General features: G+C 42.6%; 1 protein-coding gene across 2 annotated transcripts in view; it reads left to right on the plus strand.

The window, feature by feature from the left end:
- The window catches only part of LOC150075697 (uncharacterized), a 77,140-nt gene extending 66,221 nt beyond the window's left edge, over nt 1–10,919 (plus strand). For both annotated transcript variants that reach the window (XM_090388236.1, XM_090388237.1), the window contains exons 17-23: nt 1,507–1,579; nt 3,064–3,261; nt 3,372–3,545; nt 3,724–3,902; nt 4,012–4,189; nt 5,358–5,563; nt 9,816–10,919. In XM_090388236.1, the coding sequence (XP_090244362.1) occupies nt 1,507–1,579; nt 3,064–3,261; nt 3,372–3,545; nt 3,724–3,902; nt 4,012–4,189; nt 5,358–5,563; nt 9,816–9,980 (1,173 nt within the window). In that variant the 3' untranslated portion in view covers nt 9,981–10,919. The remainder of the gene's footprint in view (nt 1–1,506; nt 1,580–3,063; nt 3,262–3,371; nt 3,546–3,723; nt 3,903–4,011; nt 4,190–5,357; nt 5,564–9,815) is intronic.
- Nucleotides 10,920–17,364: the final 6,445 nt, after the last annotated feature.

Genomic DNA, 17,364 nt, shown 5'->3' on the forward strand with positions numbered 1-17,364 from the left:
CTAAATCTGTCATCGGTAATAACAGAGATGATACGGCCTTCATGAGGAGGGACATCGCTGGAGTTTCTACTACACAATTTAAATTCCAGGTTCGCGCCACAATTAATGCGTGTTCGGGATTCCTATAGAAGTAGGGGAGCGGCACTGACTGCGTCTAATTTTATCCAATTTGCCAGGAGTCGATGAATAAATTCGATCTGATTCCCTTTTTTATCTTTCGTTTTGTAGAATGTGCTAATTTTGAAAGAGAGATCGCTTTAAAGATTCTATTCTATTCTCGCTGTTAAATTTTGGGGACTGTTTCCTTTAGCCAGGTTTCGGAATGGATCTGAGCGCCCCAGACGGCATTCTGGTTTGTGATGGTAATCGTGTACTCACCCAACTATTAAAAATAAGATTTTATTAAAGAGCGTTCATAAAATTTTTGTGCAAGTTTTCCATTTGTAGCTCCGCCCATTCTTCTCTAAATTCCAATTTTCTTTAATGTTGAAGTTTTCAATTTGCAAAACATAATTTTCGCCAATTTCAAATAGGGAATTTACAATATGTACAATAGGTGGCGCGTGGCGCCATCTATTCTATAAAAAAGCAACTATCATTTTTATTTCATTGGGAAATACACTGTTTTTTATTTGTTTATTAGCGTTTTACATGTTATCATTCAACAACGGCGCATTCATTAATTTTATATTACGCTATAAAATAAATGCGACATTAATAAAACAATGCGAAGTATTTATTACGCTTAATTTTAGTATTTTTTTATTTACAAAACATAATTTTTACGTATTTCAAATAGGGAATTCACAATATTTACAATAGATGGCACCACGATCTACCTATTCAAGAATACTGTACAGTAAATCAAAGGATAATTGATTTACAGTAATTCACTGTAAATCAATTATCCTTTTTATAATTTTGGAAATACACTGTTTTTTATTTGTTTATTAGCGTTTTACAGGTTTTTATCAATCAATGAGGCGCAACTATCAATCTATATTACGCAATAAAATAAATAAGACATTAATAAAACAATATAACGTGTCTGTTAACACTTCATTTTAGTGTTTTGTATTTACCACACAATTTGTGCACGTTTCAAATATGAAGTTCCAATATGTACAATAGATGGCGCCACTTAATGTAAAAACTTATTTCAATGAACTAAAACGGAATCAATTTCGATAAAATTAAATTAAAACATTTTAATTAAAACATTTTGTGATTGCTTTAAATGACTAAATGAATCAAATTTATAGTAGACCACGAAGTGAGCAGCGAATAAAGTGGGTCCCCATCCCCAGATCCCCTTACGTTTAGTAATTAATATTGGCAGTAAAGCAGTTGTTAAAAGCCCACGTAGAAGCATTTAAAGAAAACCAACTGAAAGTTATTGAATGCTTTTCCTATTATGTAGACCCCGATATTTCCATCCCGCATCAGAGCCCATTTAATTACGCAGAACTTTGCGCGTGTCCTGACACGTTCTCTGTGTTTTCGCAGGTTGTCGAGTGCGACTACCGACGAGTGAAGACCGAATTTGCTCAGAAGCAGTTTTCGGATGCGCCCCCTGACGGTAAGTAGTCAAATTTGAAAACTCTTTTAATTATCGCGGTAATCAAATAAATCCGCAAATATTTTCCAATTTATTTTCCAAGATATTGTACTTGCCCTTTCTGTAATTGCCGAATATCTGTTATCGTAATGCTGATCGTCACGTGCTGCAAAACGAGTATTTTTATTACAGGTGATGGAAGTGCAGAAGCAGTACGAACCCACACGTTCAAATCGGGGTGTCTTTTCCTATTAAATCCACCGTTTGCGTTTAGTTTACTTTAAAAAAAAAAAAGCCCCATAAATTTATGAAGCTGAAATTAATAAATATAAAAAGTAGAGTCTCACAAGGTTCTTCCTTCGGCCCATTACTCTCAATCGTCAAATAAATCCAAGTTTCCTTGTTCGCATAATCTCACTGTCCTCTCTGATGACATAAGAACTTGCATTTGGTGGTCTCAATGTCTCATTTTCCCATTTAATCTAATGGGGGAGGGGGTAATTAAGGTCAACAGAAGAAAGCGAGGTACTGTTATCTTAATACTCAATAATAATTTTAAAGAAGACCTTCGAGCCTTACGATTTAATCGCTAAAATAAGATTTGGGTGCTCTTTTGATTCTGCCGGGAGTTGTTACCAGTAAGATGTTTCTTGTAAATTGTACTTTCTTAAAATAATACATTTTGTGAGGTCGAGCTCCCTTTGACACGCCTTTTTCTTTCTTGCTTTGCAGAACTCGAGTCTTTGGCTCTGACAGGTAAATACCCGCTGCTGATCTCGCTGTCTCGCCGCACGCCCACCCCTACCGCTTCAGCGCATGTTTTCTGGCATGAGTCAGCGTCTTAAACTGAAGACGAATCTGACGGGGCACTTTCGGAAACAAAGCACGCGTCACTGCTTTCCGCTTGCATGCCGTACCACGCATGTTGGCATGCGACGAGGTCACGCTCTGGCAATCTCTCGGAAAGGACCCGCTGACACTCTGGAATCGCTAGATCATTTTAAACTCGAACTTCATTCCAAAAGGTCCGTTGAGTAACAGAAGTCACCCCCGTACCCTTCGCAGGGTGCAGTTGACAGTTGGGTTGACTTCAGAAACCTCGTCACTCGCTACCAGAAATTGCATTCTCCGAATCTCCTCCATGGAGATTCACCCGAGATTTGCGTGGGTCAACAGAAGTCCTTGAGTTGAAATCACTTTGTGGTTTTAACCTCGAGTTGCCGACTGCGGACCTGGTTGTTGACTCCGGCGGTCCTGGATTAAATGACAATAAAATGACGGTCAGTTTATTGAGGTCCAGTTTTTGCCAATCATTCAGAAGCCATTTGGGGGAGAGATGGGGAAAGCATTGCAATGGCGCACACCGCACCCGTAGTGAATGAGATCATTTGCGTAGAATCTTCCCAGTAGAGGTAGGCCGCATGCTTGTGTAGGTATAGTTGTTAAAGATTTTTACCCTGACCAGCACCTTCTCAATCAATTCAACTCCCCTTAAACTGTTGCAGCGTGCTCCGATCCTCAACCTCACTCGGCAAAGCTGCGTTGGACCGAAGAGTACCCGCTGATGCCAGCCGGAGAAGTGAAGTCGTGCTGGACCCATCACAACGGAGGTCGAGACAAACCGCAATGGTTGAAAGGAGCCGCGAAAATGCTGACGTCAGCCAACACGGGTCGAGACTGGATCGCCTTGGCGAAACGACTGGGTAAGAAATGAATCCGTGAAAGCGTTTACTTTAAAGGCATTTCCTGAGATTTTTTTATTTGGAGGGGGGGGTAGTCGAATTCGTTGTTTTCATGTCCGTTTCGTCTGCAGGTTACAGCGAGCGAGAAATCGGCAGGTTCGAAGACGAACTCCATCCCGGAACGCTGCTTCTTCACGACTGGTTGGAAAGTAATGGGCGGACGCGCTACTGCATCGACCTTCTTTCCTCGTGCCTGGAGCAGATGGGCAGGCAGGATGTTTCCGAGAGAATTCTGGCCGAAGTCGGTGAGTTTGTGGGTCATAAGTCATCATAGATGGAGAGATGAATCTCGCGTTCAGGCCCCTTTGATTTTTTCGTAATCAAACGCATTCTGTTCCCGTGAATGAATCAAAAACATACATTTCTGATTACGACTTAATTGCGCATGTGCAACTGATAACTCGATATTTTTCTTTCCCAAAGGACCTGAGCTGCCAGCGCCCCCTGTCTTCATCAGCTACCAGTGGGATGCCCAAGAGGCAGTCCTCAGCCTCCGCAAAAGGCTGGAGTTGGCGGGGTTTCCCTGTTGGATGGATGTCGGTCAAATGGGGGGTGGCGACCCCCTCTACGGAAGGATCTACGAGGGAATTAGCAAAGCGAAGGTAGGCATTTCCGGGGGAGACGATAATTATCTCATGAAAATATTTAGCTCGCAGTTTTGGTTCTTTCAGCTGGTGCTGCTCTGTCTCACCCCGCATTTGACCCTTTCAGGTGGTTCTTTGCTGCCTCACCCCACGTTATGCTGTCTCCCCAACGTGCTCGAGAGAAGCGAGTCTGGCGGATGTGCTCCGGAAACCGATAGTGCCTGTGATGTTAGAACCCACCCCGTGGCCGCCTCCCGGTGCCCTGGCAATCATCTTAAGCTCCCTGGTGTATGTGGACTTATGTGGTGAGTGACCCCTCTTTGCACAATAATTCTTAGAATTTTTAACAGCTACAAGTTCATTTCCAATAGTCCACCTTCTTTGAACCTTCTGTGCAGAAGCCCACTTCAAAGTGCAGAGGGCTTCCTCGTTGCCTTTTAGTGCAGAGGCAACGGAAACGCAGTTTTACACCACACTAATTTGAGAAAGTCTTTTCGAACTTTTTCAATGGCGCCACCTTCATCTGAAGTTCTCAAATTCACTTCTAAATATTCTGCCCCACCTTTGGGTACCCGGAGCACTCTTTAGCAAAGTCGCTCGTGGTCAGAGAATCGTTTCTTCCATCTTGTTTATCAGATAAAATTCGAGGTTTGAATGGGCTTTTTGATGTCAGTTAGATGCACTGGTCATTAAGTTGACTTCGAGTGTTCCAAATCTGTAAATAATTGTACAAAACGCGTACATGTTCTTCCGTGTACAAATTTTGTGTACATACAAGAACAGGGTGGTAGGGTTCATCGGGGATGAAGGAAAGATGTTGATCGTGGTGTTGACATCATTCCCATCGGCATCCACATCCAATAACGCTGACACATTTTATGAAGGTGTGTATGTGGTAAATCGGGAAACGAGTTCAGTCACCTTGAGTCCTGGGAGTCCATTGCTCAGAGTCAGACAAACAATTACTAAAGTAGTTCCGTACAGTTCAGCATTTTGCTGAAGAGGTAACTTCAGTTAATGTTTACGCTCCGTGTTCAGTCGACCTTTCGGGTCCTTTTTTAACATCTGCCAACATCCAGAAGAGTGGCAAGAAATGGAGAAGAGTTCCGATGTCGATGATCGCATTTGCATATAACGTTGTGGAAGAAGACGACGAGATGAATAGTCCTTCACATTAAGAAGAAGATCAGATGATTATAACATTTGTGTTTGTAGAAGAAGAAGTTGAATCTTTTATCCCACTAATAAAAAATTGAAATCAAAAGACGCGTTTCTGATTGGCCAAAACTCTTAGTAGGTCCTTGTTAACAATATGCATGTCCTTTTAAAAGAAGAGAGCCAATAAATCATTTATGATGCTCTCTCTCTCTCTCTCTTTCTCTCCTGTGTATCATTAAGACCAAACCCTATTTTAAAAATTAACGTATTTTTTATCCTTTTTTTCAATTTTAATTGCTTCGTTCTCTCTTTCAGGAATCGGAGGTCATGGAGGCTGCGGGAAGCAAGCCGACTGGGAGAGCAGGTTCCAGGAGATCGTGGATCGCGTGTCCCATTTCATCTCTCCTGCCTTCAACGCCACCCAGATGTCGCCCCAGTCGGTGGGCGGGATGATGCTGCCCAGCACTCAACCGAGGAGGCTCGCGAACTATCCCAGCGTGTCCGTCCACGCGGAGGAAAGGGTAAGTGGGCGAAGAACCCCCGGGTACGTCGCTACATTTACATATTTATACTTAATAAGGGGTGGGGGTCCTAAATTATAGGACAAAATTAAAGGGGATGTTTTTAAACTTGTCAGTCGTATCGTGAACATGTGGACGGATCTTTCCCAGAAATCGCAGTGTGGTCGGAGGTAAACAGAAGAATTTCTTTTAGTATTAGCAATGGCCACATTGCTAATACTAATACACTGCAAGGAAGCCTATGGCTTTTGCTCCACCAGCAAAAAATAAAAATAATAATAAAATAAAATAACAAACAATACAGAATATAAAATAAAAAAATAAAAACAAGTTAATAATTAATAAGAAGAAAATTAAAAAAATATAATAATAATCAAAATTAATAAGAGAAAAGGAAATGAACAACATGTGCATTTCCCTCCTCCTGTAGGTAATTATCCAACTGACCTTTGAATTTCCCCAGACTGTCAACCTCTACCATCCACGTAGGTAACTTATTTCAATAATTTATAACTCACTGGATAAAATAAAACTTCCTGCAATCCAGTCTAAAAAACTCTCCCCCTCGTAACTTGAATTTATGTCCCCTAGTTCTAGCATCATTTATAATCTTGAAAATTTTGTCCTCATTCATTTTACTGATGCCTCTCAGAGCCTTAAACACCTCAATCAAATCTCCTCTAAGGTGTCTAGTTTCAAAACTCTGCAACCCACATATTCGAAGTCTTTCTTCATAAGGACGCCCTTTTGCCGATCTCACCAGGCGAGTCTTTGCACCCTTTCAAGAAGCTCGATGTCTTTCTTTAGGTGCGGTCTCCATACTTGAACACAGTATTCCAAGTGTGGTCTAACAGTAACCTTATACAGTAAAATGGGAAGTTGACGTCCTTATCCCTACCAGCAATTGTTCGATAAATCATCAATTCGACACCATGGGCCCTCCTTGCAACCAAACTTTAATTTTTAAGCCATCCGAATAAGTAAATTCTTCTGCCGTGCTGTGTGTCTTATGTCTTTTAATTGCATGTGTTCTCTGGTCGAATTGTCTCTTTTTTGCTGGATAAGAAACTGCGGTTTCTGGGGGAAAAACCGCGCTATCTACGCCTGAGATCGACTAACTCATCCACAGAGTAAAAAACCCATTAAAATTCCTCGCGTCATCGATGGGATTCGAACCCAGGCCTTTTTCACCCGATGTGGGAACCTCCTTGCAACCAGTCTACAATGTTCCGAGAACTTCATGTCTTACTGTATCATAATACCAAAGTCCCTTTCCTCCACTACTGGCTTTAGTTCAACTCCGCCAAGTGATAGGTTATTTTGGGGTTACTGTTCCCCAGGTGCAATACTTTACACTTTGCTGGATTAAAGCATAGCTGCTATTTTTCTCTCCATCTCTGAAGTCTATCTAGGTCATTCTGAAGAAGTTCTGCTTGCCGGAAATCATTAACTAATCTGTACACCATCTGCAAATTTAGACATCACGCCCTCTGTCCCTTCATCGATGTCATTTATGAAAATCAAAAACAACAGTGGTCCTAATACTGATCCTTGGGAAACCCACTTCTTACCTCAACCCAATCTGGGGAATAACCATTTATCACAAACCTCTGCCTCCTGCCCTGAAATTTCCTTCCATTTGCTCCAGCTATCCATCTAAGGATTTTCCCAGTGATTCCAACCTGTTCCAGCTTATAAAGTAACCGCTCGTGAGGGACTGAGTCAAATGCTTTGCTGAAATCGTAATAAACAATGTCGAAATTATTCCCAAAGTCCAGCGTTTGAGTGCCCTGTCAAAATAGCGAACAAGATTTGTTAAACATGATTTTCACTTTAAAAAACCATGGTTAGCACCCTTCAGAATTCCATTACTATCTAAGCAATTCTGAATTCCACCCTTGATCATTGCCTCCATGATTTTCCCTACTACTGAAGTTAGACTAACCGACCGGTAATTTCCCACTTCACTCTTAGAACCGCCCTTATGTATTGGAGACACATTGACACTTTTCGAATCCAACGGAATCACTCTCGAGTCCAGTGATGCTCTCATAATTAGCCTCAGTGGTTCAATGCACTCACTTGCCGACTCCCTTGAGATGATAGGGTATATGCCATCAACACCAGGAGCCTTACTGGTTCCGTAGGCTTGAAAGTTTTTTCATTAAATAATCTTGCGAAATTTCAATATCATTAATTACACATTTTTCAACTTGTTTTAACTGGCAGTTCGAAATCATTCATTTTATTGACGACACTTCTAACGTTACTGTATAAACAATTAAGATTTACTGTTCTTGTATATTTAACAACCGTTGATGTTTTTTAGTCTCTCTTCCCTGATATTAGCTACCCACTCACGTGAAATGTTTCTGCCCCCAGAACATCTAGATAATACGTCCAGTTGGGGTAACAGATAAGAACTCTTAAGGTATGTGCAAGAGTTACATTGACCAATATTATCAGATAAACGCGTGTCAGTATTACCCACATCCCCCCTAACTAGCAGTTTCCCTGAACCTTTAAGGTATCCTCAATAATACTGGCAAAAACTTTTGCACCACCTTTGTTTAAGTGTATCCCGTCTCTACAAAACAAATTCCTTCTACCTACAAGTGTGGGCCATGTTGATAGAAATTTACCCCAAAAAGCCTTCCAGAGTCCTTCAAGTGTTGAGTTCATCCACAAGGCTCTTAACATATAATCCCTCCTATCGTGTCTGGGCAGGATTGCAGACACATAGACATTATGGCCTAGCTCGCGACATTTCTTCAGCATGGTCCTGTATTTGTCTAACAAATCGTCAGATCGTGTATGCTTAATGTCAATAGTCCCCACATGAATAATAATATTCTCTTTAACCCCCTTAAAGTCTGACAATCTGTTGGGGACATCCTTAATAGTTGCACCCAGACGAATACATATCCTGGTTCTAGTCCACCTATCTTTATTACAAAAAAATTTCCCGTTTCACTAACAGTGGAGGCTCCTAATCGAACTAAGTCCTTTTGAACCATAGTAGTGTGAACTTGGTTATTCTGGGAGCCGAATTGGGAGTGCATCACTTGGTAGGTTGCTAGAGTCTTGAGTCCCTGACGCACTCCCACTTACATTATTCTCGGGGCAAGCATCCGTTTTTCAGTGACTCAAATTGGTATAGCAATGCACCGAATTGTAACCTAAGATCTGCACTCCTTACAACGGACAAGGATCTCCAAGTGAGCTAGAATTATCCACTAAGTCGACCTTGGAATACATGCTACAGGTTCTGCAAAGGATAAAATCATGACTCACCCGGGAATCGCCATCGGCTATTTCTGTTTGTAATAACCATTATGAAATTTCTAATTATTAATAAAAGAAACTTTCAAAAATTATATTTATAATATAAAAAAATAAATCAAACTATTACGGAGGAAAACTTATTAAAATAAACTTTACAATATACTAAAAACCTTTGAAATCCTGCTCTACTTCACTAATCCTGCTTTAATCCCCCTCTTATCTGTGCTTCTTTAATGTCTCTACGAAGAGCTGTAATAAGCACGTCTGCTCGCCATGAATGCCAACAGCAGAATTTAGAGATCTAAGACAGGACTGAGTTTTAGAAGAATTAAAATCGACTAAGTTGTCTTTGCCCCCTGGAAAATTACCTGGAGATCACCATTTAAGGAATTGGTAGCGGTTATATTCGAGAAGTTGAAGTTGATTGAGCACGGCAAGGTTTCTGAAACAGATATATCTCCCCCCCCCCTAACAGTACCCTCATTTAAAAATCGAACAGTGAATGAACGAGGAAACGAGGAGTTCGAGGACAAATCGTACAGAAGACGCATCATCAGGGACCAGCTTTCGTCTTCAACCGAGTGACTGCCATCCTCTTTTCATCGCTTTTCATGTTTCTTCATTTCACATGTTAATATTAATTTTATATGTAAAATATGTAATTATACGTTTTATGTGCTAATATATGTTTTAAGTAATTTTTCCTGTATAAGTTATTTAATGTTAAACCCCTAGCATTGTCGCTGTTGTGGGTATTATTGCATCAGGCAATCATGTAACCAATCACTGCCTGCAATAAAGATATATATAGAAATACTACTGCAGGAGACCGGTGAAAATCGAAAACAGAAAGAAAAGTTGTCTCTCCTTTTAAACGCATATTTTTATTAAATTTAAATTCGATCTGAAGATGCAATCAGATGACTTTTATTTATTTTTAAATAAATTTCTTTTCATGGGGTTTCAGAGCCACCAAGACGAAGCAGGGCCTCCGGACGAGTCTGGGGATGAAGAGGACGGCAACTCCGAAATGGACGGAGAAGGAGAGAGAAGAGCCGTCCCGCCGATGGCCTGGGGTCAACCCGAAGTTCCGAACCGTGTGGTACGCTGCTCCGTGTGCGACATCCTCTAGCCTCTCTCCAAGTGCCTGCGGATTTCAGCGTCCTTTGCTGCTCGACGTCGGTCCTCCCTCGATGTCCTCCTCGTGAAATGGGGGTGTACAGTGTCAGACAAAAAGAACTCACCGACGAGTTTAGTCAGGGTCAATCCTTCGCCGGATTTTTCTCCCGCACGCATGTTTCTGAAGAATTCACACGTCCACCGTCGATCGCGTCCCTCTTCGCAAACGGGATACTCCGTCGATGTCGCGCGGAAACTCCCAAGATTCCACTCGAACAATAAACGTTCCCATAGCAACGTGTCACCATGATGATGCTACCACGCACGTTCTCTGGCGATTGGTTCCATCGGGACAATGTATCGATCGTCGCCACGAGAAAACGACAGTCAAGGTTTCCGTGGAAACGTAAACGAAGGATTTTTATCGTCGGGCGAAAGGAACCGTCCCTCGTGCCACTTTTCAATAGAAGACGCGTTCTTAAAGTGACTTCTGCGTCTCCTCCCTTACTTTTCTGAGGAATTCCACCTTGGAATGAACGCTGTGTTCCGTCCAAGCCTCCCTCCATCCTCTAGTGCCGCCCCTTCAAGGACGCGCGAGAGACTTCTCAAATGCCTTCAGCCTCCGGAGGAGATCTTTTTCGCATTCTGTCTCGGAAGTGGCCAATGTCGAACTTCTGCGTCACCCACTGGATCACGCTGTGATGGGTAATGTGGCAGCATCCCCCGTGTCTATCTGCCTGGCGCTGACCCGTGGCCGAAACCAACCGGCCAGTTTGTGCGCGTGTATTTTGTGCAGGGGGAAGCGCGTGCGTTTCTTTTAGAGAAGTCCGGAGTTCCGGGAAGAAATCTTCATTACGTACGGGTCATAAATTTGTCGTGGGAGCGATTTACATTCGCTTGAGTGCAAACTTCCACTGACGGTGACATCACCTGGCGGATTTGCCTTTTTCGTTTATCCGAGGTCCCGGCGCCAACCACGAGACAATAAAAGTGAGTTTTTGAATGAAATTTTGTGTTTGTTTCACAACTAAACAACACCACCACCACTACCACACCTTTGCAGACACAATGGGGTCGAAACCCACAGAGATGGGTGGGGGGTTAGTGTTGCTTGTTTGTCAAACACAACGAAATCAAATATAAAAAAGTCAAATCGAACACAGAAAAACAATAATTGTGATCGCTCTTTGTGAGTTAATTAGAACTTGACGAGTGCTATCAAACCCTGTTTTGCTTTTAATTTAAAAAGGACATTTTCGGAGTCCCCAAGCCACACTGGGATATCTGGAAACGAATGTGCAGACTGTGCTGCCAAACATCCATAGGCGGTTAAGCTGGTGTCGAACCCGGATTCTTTTAATTCAGTTGCCAAAGACGCGGGAACTCAGGACATCCCTAAAGTTCTGCAGACGTAGTTCGTTGAATAGAAACGATCGATTAAAAGGGATTGGGGTGGGATGGTGAAACCTGTGTGTCCACTCAGCCAGAGTGCGTGGTTTCTGACCGCCATCCCCCCGGTGACGCCCCGAGATGAAGAATTGCGTGTCGCCGTGCAAAGAGTTCGTGTAGCGGTCAAATCCCACGTCATCCGATGTAGCATCGCTCTAGTTCAAGGAGGCTCAGGCGGAGGTCGTGAGGACAGTGGCAGTGGCAAGGCTGCGCAGCAACGTGATGTTGTTGCGTATTTGCCCTCATGAGTTAAAAACCAGTCTCACTCCGAAGTACAGAACTTCTGTAAAACGGGCCTGACCAATGTGTAAATGGGTATTCTGTAGGGTGTGAACACAATATGCCAATCAACTGAGAGTGCTCCTCCAATCACCCGTAGGGCATTGGTCGAGACTGTTCCACGAACTCTGTTGATCGTTAAGCAACATAATTCTTTGGATTGACTGTAAGTTATTTCTGAATTTAGCATTGTCCACTCTTCTGTACCAACTACCAGCGGCAAATGACACTATTGGAAGGAAGACCGCTTTATAATAGTCTCAACGTTCTCTTCTTTAGTCCCCAGACTGGTTTTGAAATTCTGATCAGAGCAGCTGCACCAAATGCTTTCATTTTATTCGCTACTGCTTCGAAGTGATTGGTAAAGTTGAGTTCACCATCCCATCAATATTTAATCCTAAATGTTTCTAACATTTATATGCAGATGTGGGGGCCAATCGTAATTAAATGATTTCCGAAACACCTTCCTATTGGTTTTCTTAACAGAGACGCTCAGTTTATTTGTAGATGCCCAAAAAGTTAAATCCTCGAAGATGCCCCTACCACCGTTCTCTAAAATTGATCTCGAATCACGCGCGACACATAAAACTAAAGCATCGGCATTTGCTATTTTGTGGCAATGTTCATGATCACGAGAGAGCCATTGATCCAAAATATAATTTTGGATCAATGGCTCTCTCGTGGACAGAGCTCTAAGGATCATTTTCTCGTAACTGAGATGCGTAGTTTTAACAGATATTTTTACGTTACAAAAATAAATAAATTGACCTCGACATCTCATATTTGCTAACGATGCCACAACCTCTCCCACCAAAGGGAATCAAATGTCCCCTCGAAATCAATGAACAGTGCCATCACATACTTCGCCGAGGAATCGCTGACTTAACTCCTCAAATCCTCAACTTGTCTTCTGCCAATTGCCCTAATTGTCAACAGCCTTTCTTAAAGAGTACATAAATTACTTAATATAACTTTAAGAAATCTTGGGGAAAACCCAATAACCCAAATCACCAGTCTGGAATCTGTAAGTAATCTCTTGATCCACTTCCTCCTTCTCAAAGCCACAATCTTCAGAAACTCTCACAATATAAATCCTCTCTAATTTCGTCCCAGGTATATCGGAGAAATATTCCCTCGATATACTAATAAAGTAGGATCCCTTAACTTTGGCCTGTCACACTGAACCCCACACTACTTGAAAATTTCCAGTTGACAATCTTAATTGCACCTTCCGTCTCTCTATTATCTATTTCAAATTGTTTTTAAGTTCCTAATTTGAATATCCCCGAACTCCTTTTTAAATATCTTCTCAACTGCCCTCCTCACCTCTTGACTGCTTTGCAAATTTCAGTGATCACCTACTCTTAATATGACACCATTTTGCTTTTGTCCAACTAACCCCTTCCTTCTGTTTTCTCCGCAATTCGCTTTCTCTGCGTAGGTCATTGGCGGGTCACTAAAAGGTTCATCGTTGACTGCGTCTTCAATCAGAGAGGATCTGGCCTCCTGCAATCTGGCTTTTAACTTTTTGGTTGAAGTTTGGAGACCTCTCCAAACTTAAACCCAAAACCTGGCCAGTAATACCTTTTTTTTCTTAACTCCCTTTTTTTCTCCTTGGGCCTTACTCTCCATTGTAACAAAATACCATAACTCAAATTATAATTGAGAAAAACGTTTCTGTATTTATATTTTATATCCTTCTTCGGGGAAAAATAAATATACCTTAACCATCCAATCACTCTTTTTAAGACAAAATTGTTCTCACAAACTCTCTGAATCTGAAGTATCAACAACCAACTGTTTACCCGCGAAATCCGAGGTCGTGAACAGACGATCGTTACCATATGCCGGCCATTTTGTACCAGCCAACGTGGTAACACACCAACCTTCTTCTTTATTTCCTCAAACGCCAGATGTTCCCTACCAAATAATAAACCGATACAAAATTATGTTCCAAATACACAACTTTCGATGGACACAATCTCGGTAATCCGTAGATTAACCCGATAATCCGAAGTGTACAGAAAAACACAATCGCTCACTTCAACAGTGAGCACACCACTTTTCCGCAAGTGTAAGTAAAGTGTAAAGTGTGTTTAGGGTCTAACGGCACCAGGGTTCCCCCCCCCCCATCTCCGCGTAGTATATATTGTCGTGTGTTACAACGTTGTAAAGGCCAGAGATTTAAAAGTGTATGGATATTGTAAAGTGTAATGCCATGTACCGTTGTTCTTCTGACCCTTTTAGCTGTTGGGCCCCTGATGGGACTGACTGTTGTCCGCACTTTGCCCCGTGGAAGCAAGTCAGGTACACCAGTACTTTTAAATAGTACTGCGGCAGGTCCAGCCACATAGTTTCCTGAGATTTCTGTGGGTAGGACCTAAAAATAAAAGAAAGGGGCTAGAGGTTGGGTCAAGCCAAAGGCGTTTTAAGTTATACAGCGTAGAATTAAGAATTTTGAGGGCAGGGATAGGATAATTTTGACACGGGTTGAACGCTAGTTGGAAAGCTAGAGGCAGAGAAGAGACTGAAGGCTGGTGGGGTGAGAGAGAGAAGTATAGGGTCGGTAGAGTAGATGACCCCAAAATCAGTGAGGCAGGCCCATGCCCCACCAAGCAAAGAACGGACTTGGCAGGGTGAGACGGTGGACCGTCTCCCCCTGCCAAGTCCGCTGCATAGGGAAAGGGGGAAGTTAAAAGTGGGCAAAAAAAAACCAAATTATGATATTAGTGTCACCCGGAAATGATTTCATATATTTATTTTGTCTGTAAATTGCGTGCGTTCTCTGGTCGATTTGCCTGTTTTCTGGACGAAAAAACTCCAGTTTCTGGGAGAAAAAACCTTGCTATCTACATCTGAGACCGACTAACTCAGCCACGGAGTGAAGAAACCCCACTAAAGTTCCTGCATCATCGACTGGATTCGAACCCGGCCCTTTCCCACCAGGTGTGGGGAGGACGGTGACCATACCACTATCCTAGAGTGCCCTGCTCAGATCGCTAGTATGGCGTTTGGCAGCAAGCTGCAAACTTGACAAATCCGGTGATCGCAGTCCAGACGCTGAAGATCAGGTCAGCGAAAAGATAGCAGGACGCTGAGAATCTGCAGATCTCAGTCACGGCAGTGAGTATTGTCCAATTGGTCAGATCAGGTCCAAAGTTTCCATCCATGGGACAGGGTCCCGTCCAGGATATTCTTACTAAATCTAATGGGTGGTGTCAAAATCAGTGATGCAGCATTAAGTGGGGCATTGATCTCATTCAGGTTGAATTTAATGGCTTCCAGCTTGATGACACAGACACGTAAGAAGTGCAGGTTCCGTCCTAGGAAGGAGTCTAGTTCCAACAGTGCTATCAGATGCCGTTACTCGGTTCCAGGGGAATTTTCAGGCTTTCAGTTTCGTAGTTGCACGGGCTTCGGAGTTTGGCGATGTTATCCAGTTTGAATTATGGTCAGCATGTTCTAGGATTGCTTGGGTCTCCTGTGCTGTCGTAGGTTGAAGAAGAGTTCTGCCTTGTGAAAAGTTCTTGGGTGAAAGTGTAGAAGGCACGGTAATGCTCTTCATTCTCGAATAGGTATCTTTCTTCCCCTTGCGGGAGATAATGGATCTGGGTAATTAAGATGCGTCTAAGGTCCACATACGTCATGCATCCTCATGCAATTAAGGTCCTCACAGCGTGGGCACTTGTACATCAAATGTTTCCATGTTTCTCGAGACTCACAATTGCAGAGTGGGTTATCCGTTATGTGAAAGGCTGGCGTTTTGCTCTAATAGAGCCATGTCCCTTCAGGAGGAATATTGTTTAAAAGCCCGGAGAGAACCAGGTCGGGCCTTTGGGATACACCTTTTGGACATCAGGGATAAATTTCCGTGGAATGGCGCCATTCGTGGACTCGGCCCATCTAGGTTGCCAGATTTCAGTTAGATGAATGATTAATCTCTTTTTCTCAGCCTTCCTCTTCTTAAGTGGATTCAGCGTGAAGCCTAGGATTGTGTCCATTTTTCCCCTTGGAGAGTTGGTGAACAAGAACAGTAAGTACAATTTCCAAATCTAAAGGAAGCACACCGGCCAGGACCTGCAGGGCATGAGTTGAGACTGTACGGCATGCTCCGATTATTGTTAGAAGGATTGAGTGCTCTATGGTTTCAATTGACAACTGTTAACAACCATCTGCATTCCCCGAAGGCATATGTGACGACGGGGATGAATACTGCCTTATAGAAGACCGCCATGGAGCGCTTCTTGAGGCCCCAGTGGCGGGTCACCCTGGCCACAAGGGCGGTGTAGTTAGTAATCTTCTTATGAATATGGATCAAATGTGGTAGGAAGGATAGATTTTTATTTGGGACTACTCCTTGATAGTGATGGCTGCAGTTTGATGGTAGTAACCTGTATCTTTATTTGTAGCTTTCTCCTTTCTTGTAGTGTGCCTTTCAGTAGCACAGAACAAGTCTTGGCAGGTGAGATGCTTAGCTGGTTGTGGGAGGTCCAATCCTGCAATTTTTCCAGGCATGGTTTGTATGGCTTTCCAGAAGTGCCCTAGAGTGCGCCCGGAACATAAGGATCAAATTGTCCTCATAAGCCTGCGACCGAACCTCCCACAGGTCAATATTTAAGAAATCATCCAACACGTAATTCCACAGCAGGGGGTCCAGTACCGAAACTCGCGGAGATCCTCGGTGCAGTTGCCGTCTCGCTTGACTGTAGAAGGTTTTGACCATGACGTACCTGTTCGCTAGATAAGATTTGATACAGTTGTGGAGGTTCTCCATAACACTTGCCCACCATTAGGCTTCGAATGCCCGGGCGAAGTCCACGGATGACCAGGAAATATTTCGATTCGCAGCTTCTGACTGCTGTAATAATATTCTGCAGAGCGTCAGCAGTGGATTTGCCTTCTTAAAGCGGTATTGACCCAATGCCATAAGCCCTGTCGACTTATAATGCGCCCTCTAATCTTGTTCGAAGGAGTTGTTCCAACACTTTACTGGGGACAGACAGTAGGGCAATAGGTCTGTATGACTGGAAGCTCCTGTGATTTTTGCGGATTCTTTAATATTCCTCGCGTCATCGACGGGATTCGAACCGCGGCCTTTTTACATATTAGTTTCTTTAATATCTAAAGAATATCTATTATCTAGTGCTGCTGCACCAATTTGTCATCCAGTGGAAGGAGTGCAATACCAAAGGACAGGAGCCCTCAGGCTGCCCAACCCGAGGGAAAATATAAATAAATAAAAAATTCTATGTATAGTTAATACCATTATATACATTCTATATTATTACAAATTTAAGAACACAACATTTAGTTTCTAAGTTAACAGCTGTTTGACCTAGTAAGGTAGAAATATAAGTTCGTGAATACATCAGTCTACTGTCCACTTCTAGAATTAGTAAACAATTAGTAAACACGTCTTATTTTGAAATTTTGGACTTGTCAGAAAAGAATTGGAATGCTGCAAAGTTCTTGGCATCTTGAATCAAAATATCGAGGTTGTCAGTCCTAATAGGTTGAGTGCTGTTAAATAGTTCTTGTCTGAAGTCGTCATAAGCGGGGCAATGAAGCAGAACAATCTTCTACTGCCCCACAGAAACACAAAGGGTCAGGTTCAAGTCCAAATTTACACAATTTATCCCGCAGTGAACCATGTCCAGTTATTAAATATG

This window comes from Mastigoproctus giganteus, chromosome 14, assembly GCF_048544385.1.
Source record: "Mastigoproctus giganteus isolate SK-2022 chromosome 14, ASM4854438v1, whole genome shotgun sequence".
Classification (NCBI taxonomy): Eukaryota; Metazoa; Arthropoda; class Arachnida; order Uropygi; family Thelyphonidae; genus Mastigoproctus; species Mastigoproctus giganteus.